The following is a 13,590-nucleotide window of genomic DNA, read 5'->3' as shown; positions in this document are numbered from 1 at the left end:
AATAACCCAGAAAACCCAGGCAGACAGAAGGAGCATACAAACTCCATGCAGAGGTGAGGAGGGCAACCGCAAACTGCAAGTGCTAACTACTAAAAACTACTACTACTAAAACATTTAACTCTTCTAAAATATATTTAAGCAGTGATCAGGGGAATAAAAAACAACAAGCTGGTTGTACTGAGGTTGATCGATGAATCGACTCCAGTACAATCAGCCTGTCCATAGAAGGATCACATTCGCCCAGTTATGGCCAAATTTCAGTCCATCTATGACCAGCTTACGGAGGGAGCTGGGAAATTATATTTGCCATAATTTACCTTGTCATTACCGTGCTGGCAGATCTCATTATTAGTTGTAAAATTTGATTTGAACACGATCTGTCCTAACAAAGGGTTAAAGATCTTAAAGCTGTGTATTTTAATGAGGGAAACTCAGTCTGTGTCTGTCCCCACTTTGTACCTCCATTTAGCCGGCTATAGCGGGGCTCTCCATGGACATCTTGCCAGGATATACCTCCTGTGTGCCCCCTTGGATGCACACCGGGCGCTCTGTGACCGCTGTGTCCTTTGGACACAGCTAATCACAGATTGAGGTGAAGGGCCAATCACAGTGGCCCTTTACTATGCAATTAGCGGTGTCCAATCCAATCAGCTGATCACATGTAAACAAACTTACTGGTTATCGGCAGCCCTTTCCCCACAAGCTGTCACTGTGTGAGGAAAGGAGAGTTGATAACCAGCAAGGCTGGCAGAGCACAAATGCACGTCGGGGAAGCCTCCTCAGCGCACGTCGGGGAAGCCTCCTCAGCGCACATCAGTAAAGAAGAAAAATGTATTTGCAAAATTTTATAACAGAGAAGAAGACATTTTTATTTTTTCCCCAAATTTTTGGCCTTTTTGAAATTTCTTTAGCAAAAAATAAAAACCCCAGTGCTGATTAAATACAACCAAAAGAAAGCTCAATTTGTCTGATAAACATTTCATCCGATTTTATCTGATTGGAAAAGCACAAAAAATTTTCAGTAAATCAGTATAATGGTCGTCCGAAAATACAATACAAACACACCATAGCACTTTACTTCTCTTTAGGGCTGCACAATTCACTCAAAATGAGAATCACGATTTTTTTCTGGAATAAAGATCTTGATTCTCGGCGTAACATCTTTAACATTATACTAAAAATTAGGCTAACTTTACATGTTCGTTTTTTTTTTTTTAATTCATTAAAGTGTATTTTTTTCCCAAAAAACTGAGTTTGAAAGACTTCTGCGCAAATACAGTGTGACATAAAAGATTGCAACGATCACCATTTTATTCCTAGGGTTTCTGCTAAAAAAATATAATGTTTGGGGGTTCTAAGTAATTTTCTAGCAAAAAAATACTGATTTTAACTTGTAAGCAACAAGTGTCAGAAAAAGGCTGTGTCTTTAAGAGGTTAAACTGCCCTCACTTACAGAAGGAAGTTCATTCCTTTGATCTAATGAAATGATACATTGTAATACATTGTGTTTATAGTTATATAGCAGCCTTAACAATGTTAATAAACATTTGCTGGAGGCTCTTTTTTTTTTTTTTTTGACAGCTGTGAGCCAGCAGAGAACAGCTTTGTAAGGCTCCTTGCACACGGGCTGTCAGTTTTTCAGGCGGACCGGATCAGATGCTCCATGCAGCCCTATGGATCAGCAGGTGTCAGCGGTGACAAGTCCGCTGACACCCGCTGCTATCCGATCCTGTCCATGAAATCCGGACGGATGGAAACCCTATTTTCAATCTGTCTGGAGGATTGGATCAGATAGGATCGGATGAGAAGGACATAGAGGACAGCTAGGATATGACAGCTCCGTCTCTGCTGACAGAGCAGAGACAGAGCTGTCATCCGCCTGCTTAGTGATCCCCCGCTGAGCAGAACGGACTCCGTCGAGCGCACCACCTGTGAAAGGAGCCTAATGGGCCATACACACATATACAATTTTCTGAAGACTTTTTCCTTCAGACTTACCAAAACCATATAATATGAGGTCAAACCTTAACACTTTCAATTTGTATGCAATCTGGCAGGCCCTTGCACTACATAGAAAAGGTAAATCTGAAGGAAATCTAACCACAAAAGTTGGATAGTGTGTATCCAGCTTAAGAATCGAGGACACACCGTTTTAGGATCGTGAGGGAGGGGTGAATTGAGATCGCAATTTTTTTAATGATTAATCATGCAGCTCTACAATACTTCTATTTTTTTATTCTGTCGCACGAGAATTTTCCTAACTTTAATAACCTCTCCATTTTTAATATGTGACTAGCATGCAAAAAAAAAGACAACGATCTGTCGTCTGATTTTCGGATCGTGTGTACAGGTCGTTCGAGCCGGGTCTTCTAAACGCAGCTATTCACATGGAACCCAAACATTTCCATCCACCCCTCATCGTCTTCTGCTGGACGTACAAAACTCCATTTTCATCACCATTACCTCCCCTGTGCACAGCCAGAGGTCGCTGTTTGTGCCGGTTCACACTGGTGCAATGCGGGAAAATCCCTTCGAATCCACTGCAGGTTCCCGCATCGCACCAGATTTCGCAGGCAGTTCACACTGCCATAGGCAAACTGCTGGGAGTGTCAATACAACGTTAATGACACCCCCAGATTAGTTTGCAAATCACAGTGCGAACTGTCAATTCGGACAGGAATTGGATCGCATAGGTGTGAACACACATGCGATCAGATTCTGGTGCGGATCAAAAAAAGGGTCCTGTGCAACTTTGGTCTGAATGTGATGCGAATTCAGCCATACAATCTGTATGGCTGAATTTGCATCGCACGGACATCCCATGTGATTTTCAGAGCAGTGTGGTGTGAATCACATGTGATGTCGGACCTTGTATAGTGTGAACCGGCACTCCAGGCTATTCAAGGTTTGTAGGACAGGTTTCATGGCTGCGGATTCTGGACTTTTGCAGTACAAACAGCATTGATGAGTGTGTATATTTCATAACAACTCCTAAATCCTGCACTCATAACATCACATTCACCATTCAACATATCACCAACATATCGCTACCATCAGCATTGTGTTTACAGACTACAATCAGACTCCAGACACATATCAAAGTTTGCAATCTTTGTCTCATTCCTATTGGCTGAAATAACTTTATATAAGGGCAGTGATACATCTTCTGTCCTTAATCGCAGTGTCACATGACCAGCACAGTGTTCTCCTCTACCCAATGCACAGCCCATGCATGATAAAGACTTTGCTTGAAAAGGAGGGATAGGCAGCCAACAGAACAGAGTTTTCCGGCAAGTGTGGAAATCAATGAGGGCAAAGATAAGGCTCCATTCACATCTGAGCGATCCAAATCGCAGGCGGAATTGCACCGATTCTACCCCCAATTTAAATTTGCAGCAAATCTTGTGATGCTTGTGCAAAGCCATTACTTCTCAATGGCACCTCAATCACGGCACGATTTTGCCACAATTGTTGGCCGATTAATTGCGGCAAAATCACAAAAACAAAATCCCAAAATTTTGTTTGTGCAATTTTACCGTGATTCACCAGGCAACAGTCGTGCCGCAATTGGGTGCCATTGAGGAGTTTTGGCATTGCGCAATTCCCCCACGATTTACCGCAATTGCGGCGATTCTGCCCACCATTCGGATCACTCAGATGTAAATGAAACCTAAATGATTCAGACAGAAGCCCTTTGCCCACTTAGAAACCCTAAAGTGGTAATAAAGTCTGCTTTGTGATTGTTACCTACAGGTAGGCCTATAATAAAGCTTACCTTTAGGTAAAATGAATATCTCCTAAACCTGCAGGAGATATTCGCTCTTTTGGCAATCGGTGACTTCACCAGCGCATGCGCTCTCCCACCGATTTCTCCCACTGATGTCAATGACTGGGTACCATTCCTCCCACTGATGTCTATGATGGGGTACCAATCCTCCCACTGATGTCAATGATGGGGTACCGTTCCTCCCACTGATGTCAATGATGGGGTACTGTTCCTCCCACTGATGTCAATGATGGGGTACTGTTCCTCCCACTGATGTCAATGATGGGGTACCGTTCCTCCCACTGATGTCAATGATGGGGCACCGTTCCTCCCACTGATGTCAATGATGGGGCACCGTTCCTCCCACTGATGTCAATGATGGGGTACCGTTCCTCCCACTGATGTCAATGATGGGGTACCGTTCCTCCCACTGATGTCAATGATGGGGTACTGTTCCTCCCACTGATGTCAATGATGGGGTACCATTCCTCCCATTGACCCCAATGATGGGGCATTATTCCTCCCACTGATGCCAATAATGGGGGACTATTTCTCCCACTGATGCTAATGATAGGGCATTGTTACAAAAGCCAGAACATTTTCTACTCCCACTGGCAACAGTCCGGCCCCTTGAAAGTCTGAAGGACAGTAAACTGGCCCTTTTAAAAAATGTGGAGACCCCCTGCTCTATACAACCTCTGTTAGATACTGCATGGTATGATATACGGTAAATTAAATGGACCTTTTAGGTTTATCCTTATAGCAGGGCTTAACAAATTCCAGACGCCATGGCGACAAGAAATTTTGTCCTGGCACCTAGGCTGCAGCCCAAATGCTCCCACACACCCCTAAGCTTGCCATCTGCAAGCCTGGAACGGAAATAGCGGGTGCGGCCGGGTTGAGGGCAGGGAGGAGAGCGGACACACATCCACGCTACTACCCTTCTTGTTGCTGACCCGGAAGTGACATGTGGGACATCACTTCCGGGTCCCCGTTGACAGCTTCCTGGCCATCAAGGGATGGGAAAGAATGTGTGATGGGCATTCCATTCCATTCAGTGGAGTCCAGAGGAGACATTCATGAATGACTCATTAAAGAGAACCTGTCACTAAAATATATGTGATGGGGGAAACAAGTTACAGTAAAATAAAAAACAATTTTTTATAGTAAATAATTAAAGTTATACCCAAACACATAAAATCCCCCCCCCCTCCAAAAAAAAAAAAAGCCCCGCCCTACAAATAAAGGTAAACGCATGCGTCTACACCTGAAAACGTTGATTGCGATACATGTTACATATCACCGCACACGCTGGGACTGTTGCTCTTCTGAAAAGTGATTAATGCTCGGAATGCTATTCAGAGGTGTTTGACAATGCCTCATGGGATGTGTAGTTCTACAACAGCTGCAGGGCCGTAGTTTGGGAATCCCTGGGTTAGTGTTCAGGCAGGTGGTCAGAGAGGGTGGTAAAAGCCCACCTGGTTTTATTGCCCCCAGGCCACACGTGTGACCAAAGCTTTAAACAGTTTGTACAATCAGATTGTATAGTGTATGGTCACATTAAAACCTATAGCCTATGCTATAAACTGATTGGCGAAGTCTAGCTCTGACTCAGAGGTGGGTGGGTTGTTGGACATCTTCAGAGTGACCTCTGCATAGAACAAATCACATCACAACCAATCAGAAAACTTAATTGGACAGACTCAGTTAAAGATATAGAAAGACAAGCAAAATAAAAAAATTCTGAAGTCCTTCCAAAATAAAGCAACGTTCGCTGCCACCAATCGGCTAATAAAGTTTATGCCCCATCTGTACATTACAGACAATTACTTAGAGGGATGGAGGAGCAGCAATGGCTGGGGAGAGGTCTAAAGAAATCCATTCCAGAATGAAAAGCTAAAGCATCCTCAGCATCCATGATCCATTCTCCGTCAATCACACGCCGAGCTGGTTAAGTGCTCCAGTCTGGGTCACTTGGATGTAATTGATGTGTGATTGAATGAGAGATGACGATAGTGCTTGGCTTCCTTATCACAAAGGGCACACCGCATGTCGTCACCAGTACCCCCCACCATCTACTGCACAGGAGAGGTTCTGCAGCAGCTGTGCGCTTGTTAATAAAAGAAACTCGTGGGTGAAGGTTTTTAGCAGTTTCACCCATCTGTACACTTCACTACATACGAGACGCCCACTGCCAGGCACTGCGCTGCCAGAAAAGGTGGGATGTTTCTTCTGTAAAAAAATACAACCTGCCAATCAGTCCCTGGGTTCAATCCTTATGCACCAAAGCTCAGCGTCAAGAAAACCCCAACCTATAGCTGGTGGCTAATTATGGCCATACACAGAACATTTTTTATATAAGGTCAGACTGTCAATTGATTTAGAGCTCATTCATGACAACAGTTGAGCAGCTTTTTTACAGCCCCCCCCCCCCCCAACCGCTCCCCCTTTAGCTTAGTGATCGGAAAGCTGCAGCCCTCCAGCTGTTGTGGAACTACATTTCCCATGATGCATTGCAAAACTGGCAGTTACAAGCATGACTTTACAGGGTTGATTTACTTGAATTGGAGAATGAAAAATCTGGTGCAGCTCTGCATAGAAACCAATCAGCTTCTAGGTTTTTGGGGTTTTTTTTGTTACTAAACCCACAGCAGTAAAATCAGTCTGTATATGCAGCAAAGCATGCTTGTTATACTCACTGTGGAATCTAAGGGGTTAATCCTCTGCATTGTGTAAAAAGGCTGTTTGATCCTGTCTTCTAAGATCCTCCCCTTCTTCCACTAACTCCAAATAATTTCCTGATATTTACAGAGCCAGGAGTCAGACTGCACATGCTCGGTTAGGGGTGTATTGCTTAAAGAGTTTTTTTTTTCTTGGGAGAGTGGCCCTGTGCTGATCACATGCAATCAGCACTGTCCAGACAGAGGGTCGGGGGCCCTGCATTGTCATAGGAAAATTGTGGGAGAATAAAAAAACTCCTCCTACAAGCTTTAACTAGACACTGATAGAAGTCACAAGACTGCTATATACTGCTGATAATAAAAGATATTTAGCAGTTTATATTTACTACAATAATTGCATTTCCATGTTCTGTGTACTGTGGGAGACCAGATATAGTAAATGCAGGCTCCTGGGTTTAGTAACACTTTAATTGAACAAGCTGAAGCTAGAAGCTGATTGGCTACCATGCAAAGCTGCACCAGATTTTCCACTCTCCAGTTTTAGTAAATCAACCCCTACATGTCCCATGAAGCATCTCAAGACTGACAGTTATAAGCATGACTCCCATGAATGATGGGACTTGTAGTTCTGCAACAGCTGGAAGGCTGCAGGCTGCCCACCCCTGCTTTAGCTGTAGAGACCAGAGGTGTACACATGCCGCATACGATGCAGGAATTATATCCCTTGTCACTCTCGGCGTGTATTACATCCCTCAAGCAACACCCATTTAAGTGAATGCGGCCACTCAGAAAGCACCCCGCGACAAGTACAATACACATGGTTGCAGCGTGTTAGGGAGGAGTTCAAGGGGTTAAAAGCAGTCCTGTCAAATACACTCTGAAGAGCGATCTTAAAAGATCAATGCACTCATGAACATATTCGTAAGATACAATCATAAGTTAAAAAAACATAATTTGATGCGCCACACACCTAACGATCACATCAACCTATCTGCTTTCCTATGATAGGATCTTGCGTACAGACCGATCAGAATAATGTTGATAGAATTGATCTGTTTTGCTCTTAATTGATGGGTAACTCAGTATGTGTCGTTTTCGATGATTCGTAGATTAAATTATATTTTCTGATGCTGTAAAGAATATTTCAATCAGATTGTTAAGTGTATGGCTACCATAAAGTGGGACTCAAATTTTTTATGCCCACCAGAATGGGAATGGTGCAGAACATTGGGCACGTGGAAGAAGCTAAGTGAACAATTCTTTGACATAAAGGAACGAGTCATGCGGATTTGACACTGAACATCCCACTGAATAATACTGCTTTGCCTGGCAAGAATCCTTCCAAGATACCTCTGAAAGGCCAGCTGATCACAGCTGAAAAATCCCACCGGTTGCAGAAACATTACAAAATTTGCCATCATGTGTATGAAAATAGGCCTTAGTGAGACATAAGAAGCTCCAAACCAAAGCTGTCCAAGACATTTGCCAAAATCATTTAAAACTTTTCTAAAAAAAGACAACCTTAGCATTTGGGATAGCTGCATGCTTTCACTCAGCTTTTCATTTTTCATTTCCAGGTTAAACACTCAATTCTAAACAAAGAAAACAGAAAACCAGATGTGGCTCATGAGAAACTGGTAGGTATCTCCTTGTATCATGGCAATGATCACTATAATGGTCAGGGAGAGTGCAAGGTCCCAATATCAGAAGAGACAATGATCCCTATAACGGACAGGGGGAGTGCACGGTCCCAATATCAGAAGAGACAATGATCCCTATAACGGACAGGGGGCGTGCACGGTCCCAATATCAGAAGAGGCAATGATTACTAGAATGGCCAGGGGAATGCACGGCCCCAATATCAGAAGAAGCAATGATCCCTATAAGGACCAGGGGGAGTGCATGGTCCCAATATCAGAAGAGGCAATGATCCCTATAACGGACAGGGGGAGTGCACGGTCCCAATATATGAAGAGGCAATAATCACTAGAATGGCCAGGGGGAGTGCACGGTCCCAATATCAGAAGAGGCAATGATTACTAGAATGGCCAGGGGAATGCACGGCCCCAATATCAGAAGAAGCAATGATCCCTATAACGGACAGGGGGAGTGCACGGTCCCAATATCAGAAGAAGCAATGATCCCTATAACGGACAGGGGGAGTGCACGGTCCCAATATCAGAAGAGGCATTGATCCCTATAACGGACAGGGGGAGTGCACAGTCCCAATATCAGAATAGGCAATTATCACTCTATGTCCGGGGGGTACTGTGTGATTTTCCTGCCAGTGATGGTTCCTATCTCTCTGCATTTGCCATGGTAGTTATGTGCCACTCTTGCAGTAGATGCCATTTTATGTGTTGGAATAATGCCCAGTGTCTGAGCACCCCTTATTGCAGAAGAAGCACTTGCCGTTTCAGAAAATGCAATAGTCAGTATGCCACCCAGGGAGTAATGTACACCCTTCTCCATCTCTCTCCACCATGGCAGTGGGGTTAGGATTTTTATGTGCCCTCCCCAACAGAACCCCCTCTATAAGCAAATGCTAGGATGACTCAGGATTATGGGTGTCCTCCCTGGCAGTGCATGGCTCTGATTTGCTACCAGCGCCAGCCTTGATATGTGCGATCACTGGCAGTGCAAGGGTTAGTGGTATGTGTTCCTGAAATTATGCGTGCCCTGTTCATGCCGAAGCAAACATCATTGTGTGAGCCAGTGTCAGAGTATAACCACTGTGTGAATAGAAACCCTTTGTGTCTCTGCCAGGGGAACAGTAATCGGCACCCTATAAGCCATGTGTGCCCTCACTAGCAGAAGAAACCTATCTCTCCTTACCATTGCAATCAATGGGCAGGGCATCTGTAAGGATGAATGTGTGCTCCATAAGTGCAATGATCAGTGTGCCCTCCATGGCAGTGCCAGGGTCTATAGCACTCATGGGTAGTGTGCCCCCCAGTGCAATGATCAGTGTGCCCTCCATGGTAGTGCCAGGGTCTATACCACCTATGGGTAGTGTGCCCCCCAGTGCAATAATCAGTGTGCCCTCCATGGCAGTGCCAGGGTCTGTACCACCCATAGGTAGTGTGTAACCCCAGTGCAATGATAAGCGTGCCCTCCATTATAGTGCCAGGGTCTGCACCAACCATGGGTAAAGTGCCACCCCAATGCAATTTCGAGTGTGCCCTCCATGATAGTGCCAGGGTCTGTACCACCCATGGATAGTGCGTGCCCCTCAGTGCAATTATCAGTATGCCCTCCATGGCAGTGCCAGGGTCTGTACCACCTATGGGTAGTGTGCCCCCCAGTGAAATGACTAGTATGACCTCCATGCTAGTGCTAGGGTCTGTACTACCCATTGGTAATGTGCCACTTCAGTGCAATGACTAACGTGCCCTCCATGGCAGTGCCAGGGTCTGTACCACCCATGGGTAGTGTGCCTCCCCCCCAGTGCAATGTATAGTGTGCCCTCTCTAGCACTGACATGGTTAGCAGTGTCGGTGGCACTTATGGGCATTGTGCATAATATTCATTTCAAAACAACTCAATTCTAAAATAGATCTTATTATCCCAAAATGATACAGTGCTGGAAATATTGTACTATAGATCACAGCAGCTCCACCCAAAACTGAATGCTCTTTTTTTTAAATATATTTCAAATTCCAACGTATAAATCGTGATAAATCTAATAAAATAAAGTTCAAATAATGTCTGGCTTTAGTTCTAGGTGGACTTTGTGTGATATGGGTGTATATCAATATGGGGACAGTAGTATTGAATATTCTGTTTTTGGTGGGGTGGGTGGCAATGATACATACTTCCTCTGTAGAACTGGCAGCATTGCCTGTACAACCTATAGGCATTGTGTACCTTACATTTCAGTGGCAACAATGCCTGTACCACCAATGGGTAGTGTATACCCTCTTAATGCAGTCATCAGTTTGACCACCCTGGCAAGATCTGTACCACCTATGAGAAGAGTGTCATATCAGTGCAGTGATAGGTGTTCCCTCCTGTAAAGGGGCAGGATCTGTACCATCTATGGGTAGTGTGTGCCCCATCACTGCAAACATCAGGGTGCCCTCTATGGATTTGGCTGTGGTAGTGGTACGTTCCCATCCTAGCAGTGATAGAGTTATCAACAGATGTACCACCATTCAGGGCAGTGACAGCTATCAGTGTTTGTACTACCTATGGGTAGTGTGTGGCCCATCAGTGAAATCTTTAGCGTGGCCTCCCTGGCAGTGTAAGGTTATAAGTGTATGTACCACCCATGGGTAGTGTGTGCCCTCCCTGTAGGTTGAATTTATCAGTGTATGGGTGCCACCTATGGGTTAATTGTGCCCTACCTGGCAGTGGATGGGGTAGCAGTGTTTATACCATCTATGAGTAGTGTGTGCCTCTGGCAGGATTCTCTGTGCCCCATTGGGTAGTGTGTGCCCCTTTATAGTATTCTCTCAGCCCCATTGGGTATTGTGTGCCCCCTGGCAGAGATCTCTTTGCTCCCATAGGGCAGTGCTCCCCCTGGCAGATATCACTGTGCCTCATTGGGTAGAGTTCCCCCTGGCAGAGATCTCTGTGCCCCCATTGGGCAGTGTGTGCCCCCTGGCAGGGATATATGTGCCCCCATTGGGCAGTGTGTCCCCCCTGGCAGGGATAGATGTGCACCCATGGGGCAGTGCTCCCACTGGCAGGGATCTCTGGGCCCTCATTGGACAATGTGACCCCTGGCGGCAGGGATCTCTGTGGCCCCATTGGGCAGTGTTCCCCCTGGCAGGGATCTCGGTGTGTCCCCATTGGGCAGTGTCCCGCCTAGCAGGGATCTCTGTGCCTCCATTGGGCAGTGTGTCCCCTGGCAGCGATCTCTGTGCCTCCATTGGGCAGTGTGCCCCCTGGCAGGGATCTCTGTGCCCCTATTGGACAGTGTGCCCCCTGGCAGGGATCTCTGTGCCCCTATTGGGCAGTGTGCCCCCTGGCAGGGATCTCTGTGCGCCCCCTGGCAGTCATTTCTGTGCCCCCATTGGGCAGTGTCCCCCCCCCCTGGCAGGGATCTCTGTGCCTCCATTGGGCAGTGTCCCCCCTGGCAGGGATTTCTGTGCCCCTATTGGGCAGTGTGCCCCCTGGCAGGGATCTCTGTGCCCCCATTGGGCAGTGTCCCCCCTGACAGGGATCTCTGTGCCTCCATTGGGCAGTGTGCCCCCTGGCAGCGATCTCTGTGTGCCCCCTGGCAGGGATCTCTGTGCCTCTATTGGGCAGTGTTTCTTACCGTCAATGTTCTCCCGATCACTGATGTGTTGCAGGTTACAGCCGGTGTCCTCCCTGCTCAGGTCTTGCTCCGGCCGGTAGGACTCCAGCCTGGAGTGGGCATTTCTCCGCAGCTTGGGGCTGGAGGAGACACAGCAGGACGTGGTGTTCCCCATCTTCCCTGACCGATGAGAGCGGTGATGGGGGAGCCCCCCGCTGTGTGCAGATCCCGGGATTGGCACCGCTAGCACGACATGTCCATCGGATCACACAATGATGGCGGAACCCCCACAGTACATCCGATACCCGACCATCCCCCCCACACTACCGACCAGCATCTCCCCGATCACTGTCCCCGGTACACTGCGACTCCGCCCCCCGATCCTCCCCAGACCTCCGCACACAGCCAGAGCTGTCATTACTAAAAGGTTCCGGTTCAAAGGGGGGAGCTGGGGAGGAAGGGAGCCGAGCGATCATTGTTATTATTATAGATGTCTGTCTGTAGGGAGAGCTGTGCCCTGTATATACAGAGAGAGAACAATGCCCGGCAATAGAGAGCTGTGCCCTGAATACAGAGAGAGAACAATGCCCAGCCATAGAGAGCTGTGCCCTGTATATACAGAGAGAACAATGCCCGGCCATAGCGAGCTGTGCCCTGTATACAGAGAACAATGCCCGGCCATAGAGAGCTGTGCCCTGTATATACAGAGAGAACAATGCCCGGCCATAGCGAGCTGTGCCCTGTATACAGAGAACAATGCCCGGCCATAGCGAGCTGTGCCCTGTATATACAGAGAGAACAATGCCCGGCCATAGAGAGCTGTGCCCTGTATATAGAGAGAACAATGCCCGGCCATAGAGAGCTGTGCCCTGTATATACAGAGAACAATGCCCGGCCATAGAGAGCTGTGTCCTGTATACAGAGAACAATGCCCAGTCATAGAGAGCTGTGCCCTGTATACAGAGAACAATGCCCGGCCATAGAGAGCTGTGCCCTGTATATACAGAGAGAGAACAATGCCCGGCCATAGAGAGCTGTGCCCTGTATATACAGAGAGAACAATGCCCGGCCATAGAGAGCTGTGCCCTGTATATACAGAGAACAATGCCCAGTCATAGAGAGCTGTGCCCTGTATATACAGAGAACAATGCCCAGCCATAGAGAGCTGTGCCCTGTATATAGAGAGAACAATGCCCAGCCATAGAGAGCTGTGCCCTGTATATAGAGAGAACAATGCCCGGCCATAGAGAGCTGTGCCCTGTATATACAGAGAGAACAATGCCCGGCCATAGAGAGCTGTGCCCTGTATATACAGAGAACAATGCCCGGCCATAGAGAGCTGTGCCCTGTATATACAGAGAACAATGCCCAGCCATAGAGAGCTGTGCCCTGTATATACAGAGAACAATGCCCAGCCATAGAGAGCTGTGCCCTGTATATACAGAGAGAACAATGCCCAGCCATAGAGAGCTGTGTCCTGTATACAGAGAACAATGCCCAGTCATAGAGAGCTGTGCCCTGTATACAGAGAACAATGCCCGGCCATAGAGAGCTGTGCCCTGTATATACAGAGAGAACAATGCCCGGCCATAGAGAGCTGTGCCCTGTATACAGAGAGAACAATGCCCAGCCATAGAGAGCTGTGCCTGGTATATACAGAGAGAACAATGCCCGGCCATAGAGAGCTGTGCCCTGTATATACAGAGAACAATGCCCGGCCATAGAGAGCTGTGCCCTGTATATACAGAGAGAACAATGCCCGGCCATAGAGAGCTGTGTCCTGTATACAGAGAACAATGCCCAGTCATAGAGAGCTGTGCCCTGTATACAGAGAACAATGCCCGGCCATAGAGAGCTGTGCCCTGTATATACAGAGAGAGAACAATGCCCGGCCATAGAGA

The 13,590-nt window shown here is 46.9% G+C and overlaps 1 protein-coding gene across 1 annotated transcript in view; it reads right to left on the bottom strand.

Annotated features, from left to right (window-relative positions):
• The window catches only part of CCNY (cyclin Y), a 241,559-nt gene extending 229,519 nt beyond the window's left edge, over positions 1–12,040 (bottom strand). Inside the window, exon 1 of the mRNA XM_082259827.1 lies at positions 11,711–12,040. Within this exon, the coding sequence (XP_082115953.1) occupies positions 11,711–11,864 (154 nt within the window). The 5' untranslated portion in view covers positions 11,865–12,040. The remainder of the gene's footprint in view (positions 1–11,710) is intronic.
• Positions 12,041–13,590: the final 1,550 nt, after the last annotated feature.

Source organism: Pelophylax lessonae, assembly GCF_965119305.1.
Source record: "Pelophylax lessonae genome assembly, chromosome: 5".
In the NCBI taxonomy this organism is placed as follows: domain Eukaryota; kingdom Metazoa; phylum Chordata; class Amphibia; order Anura; family Ranidae; genus Pelophylax; species Pelophylax lessonae.
This window is presented reverse-complemented; position numbering and strand designations above follow the sequence as displayed.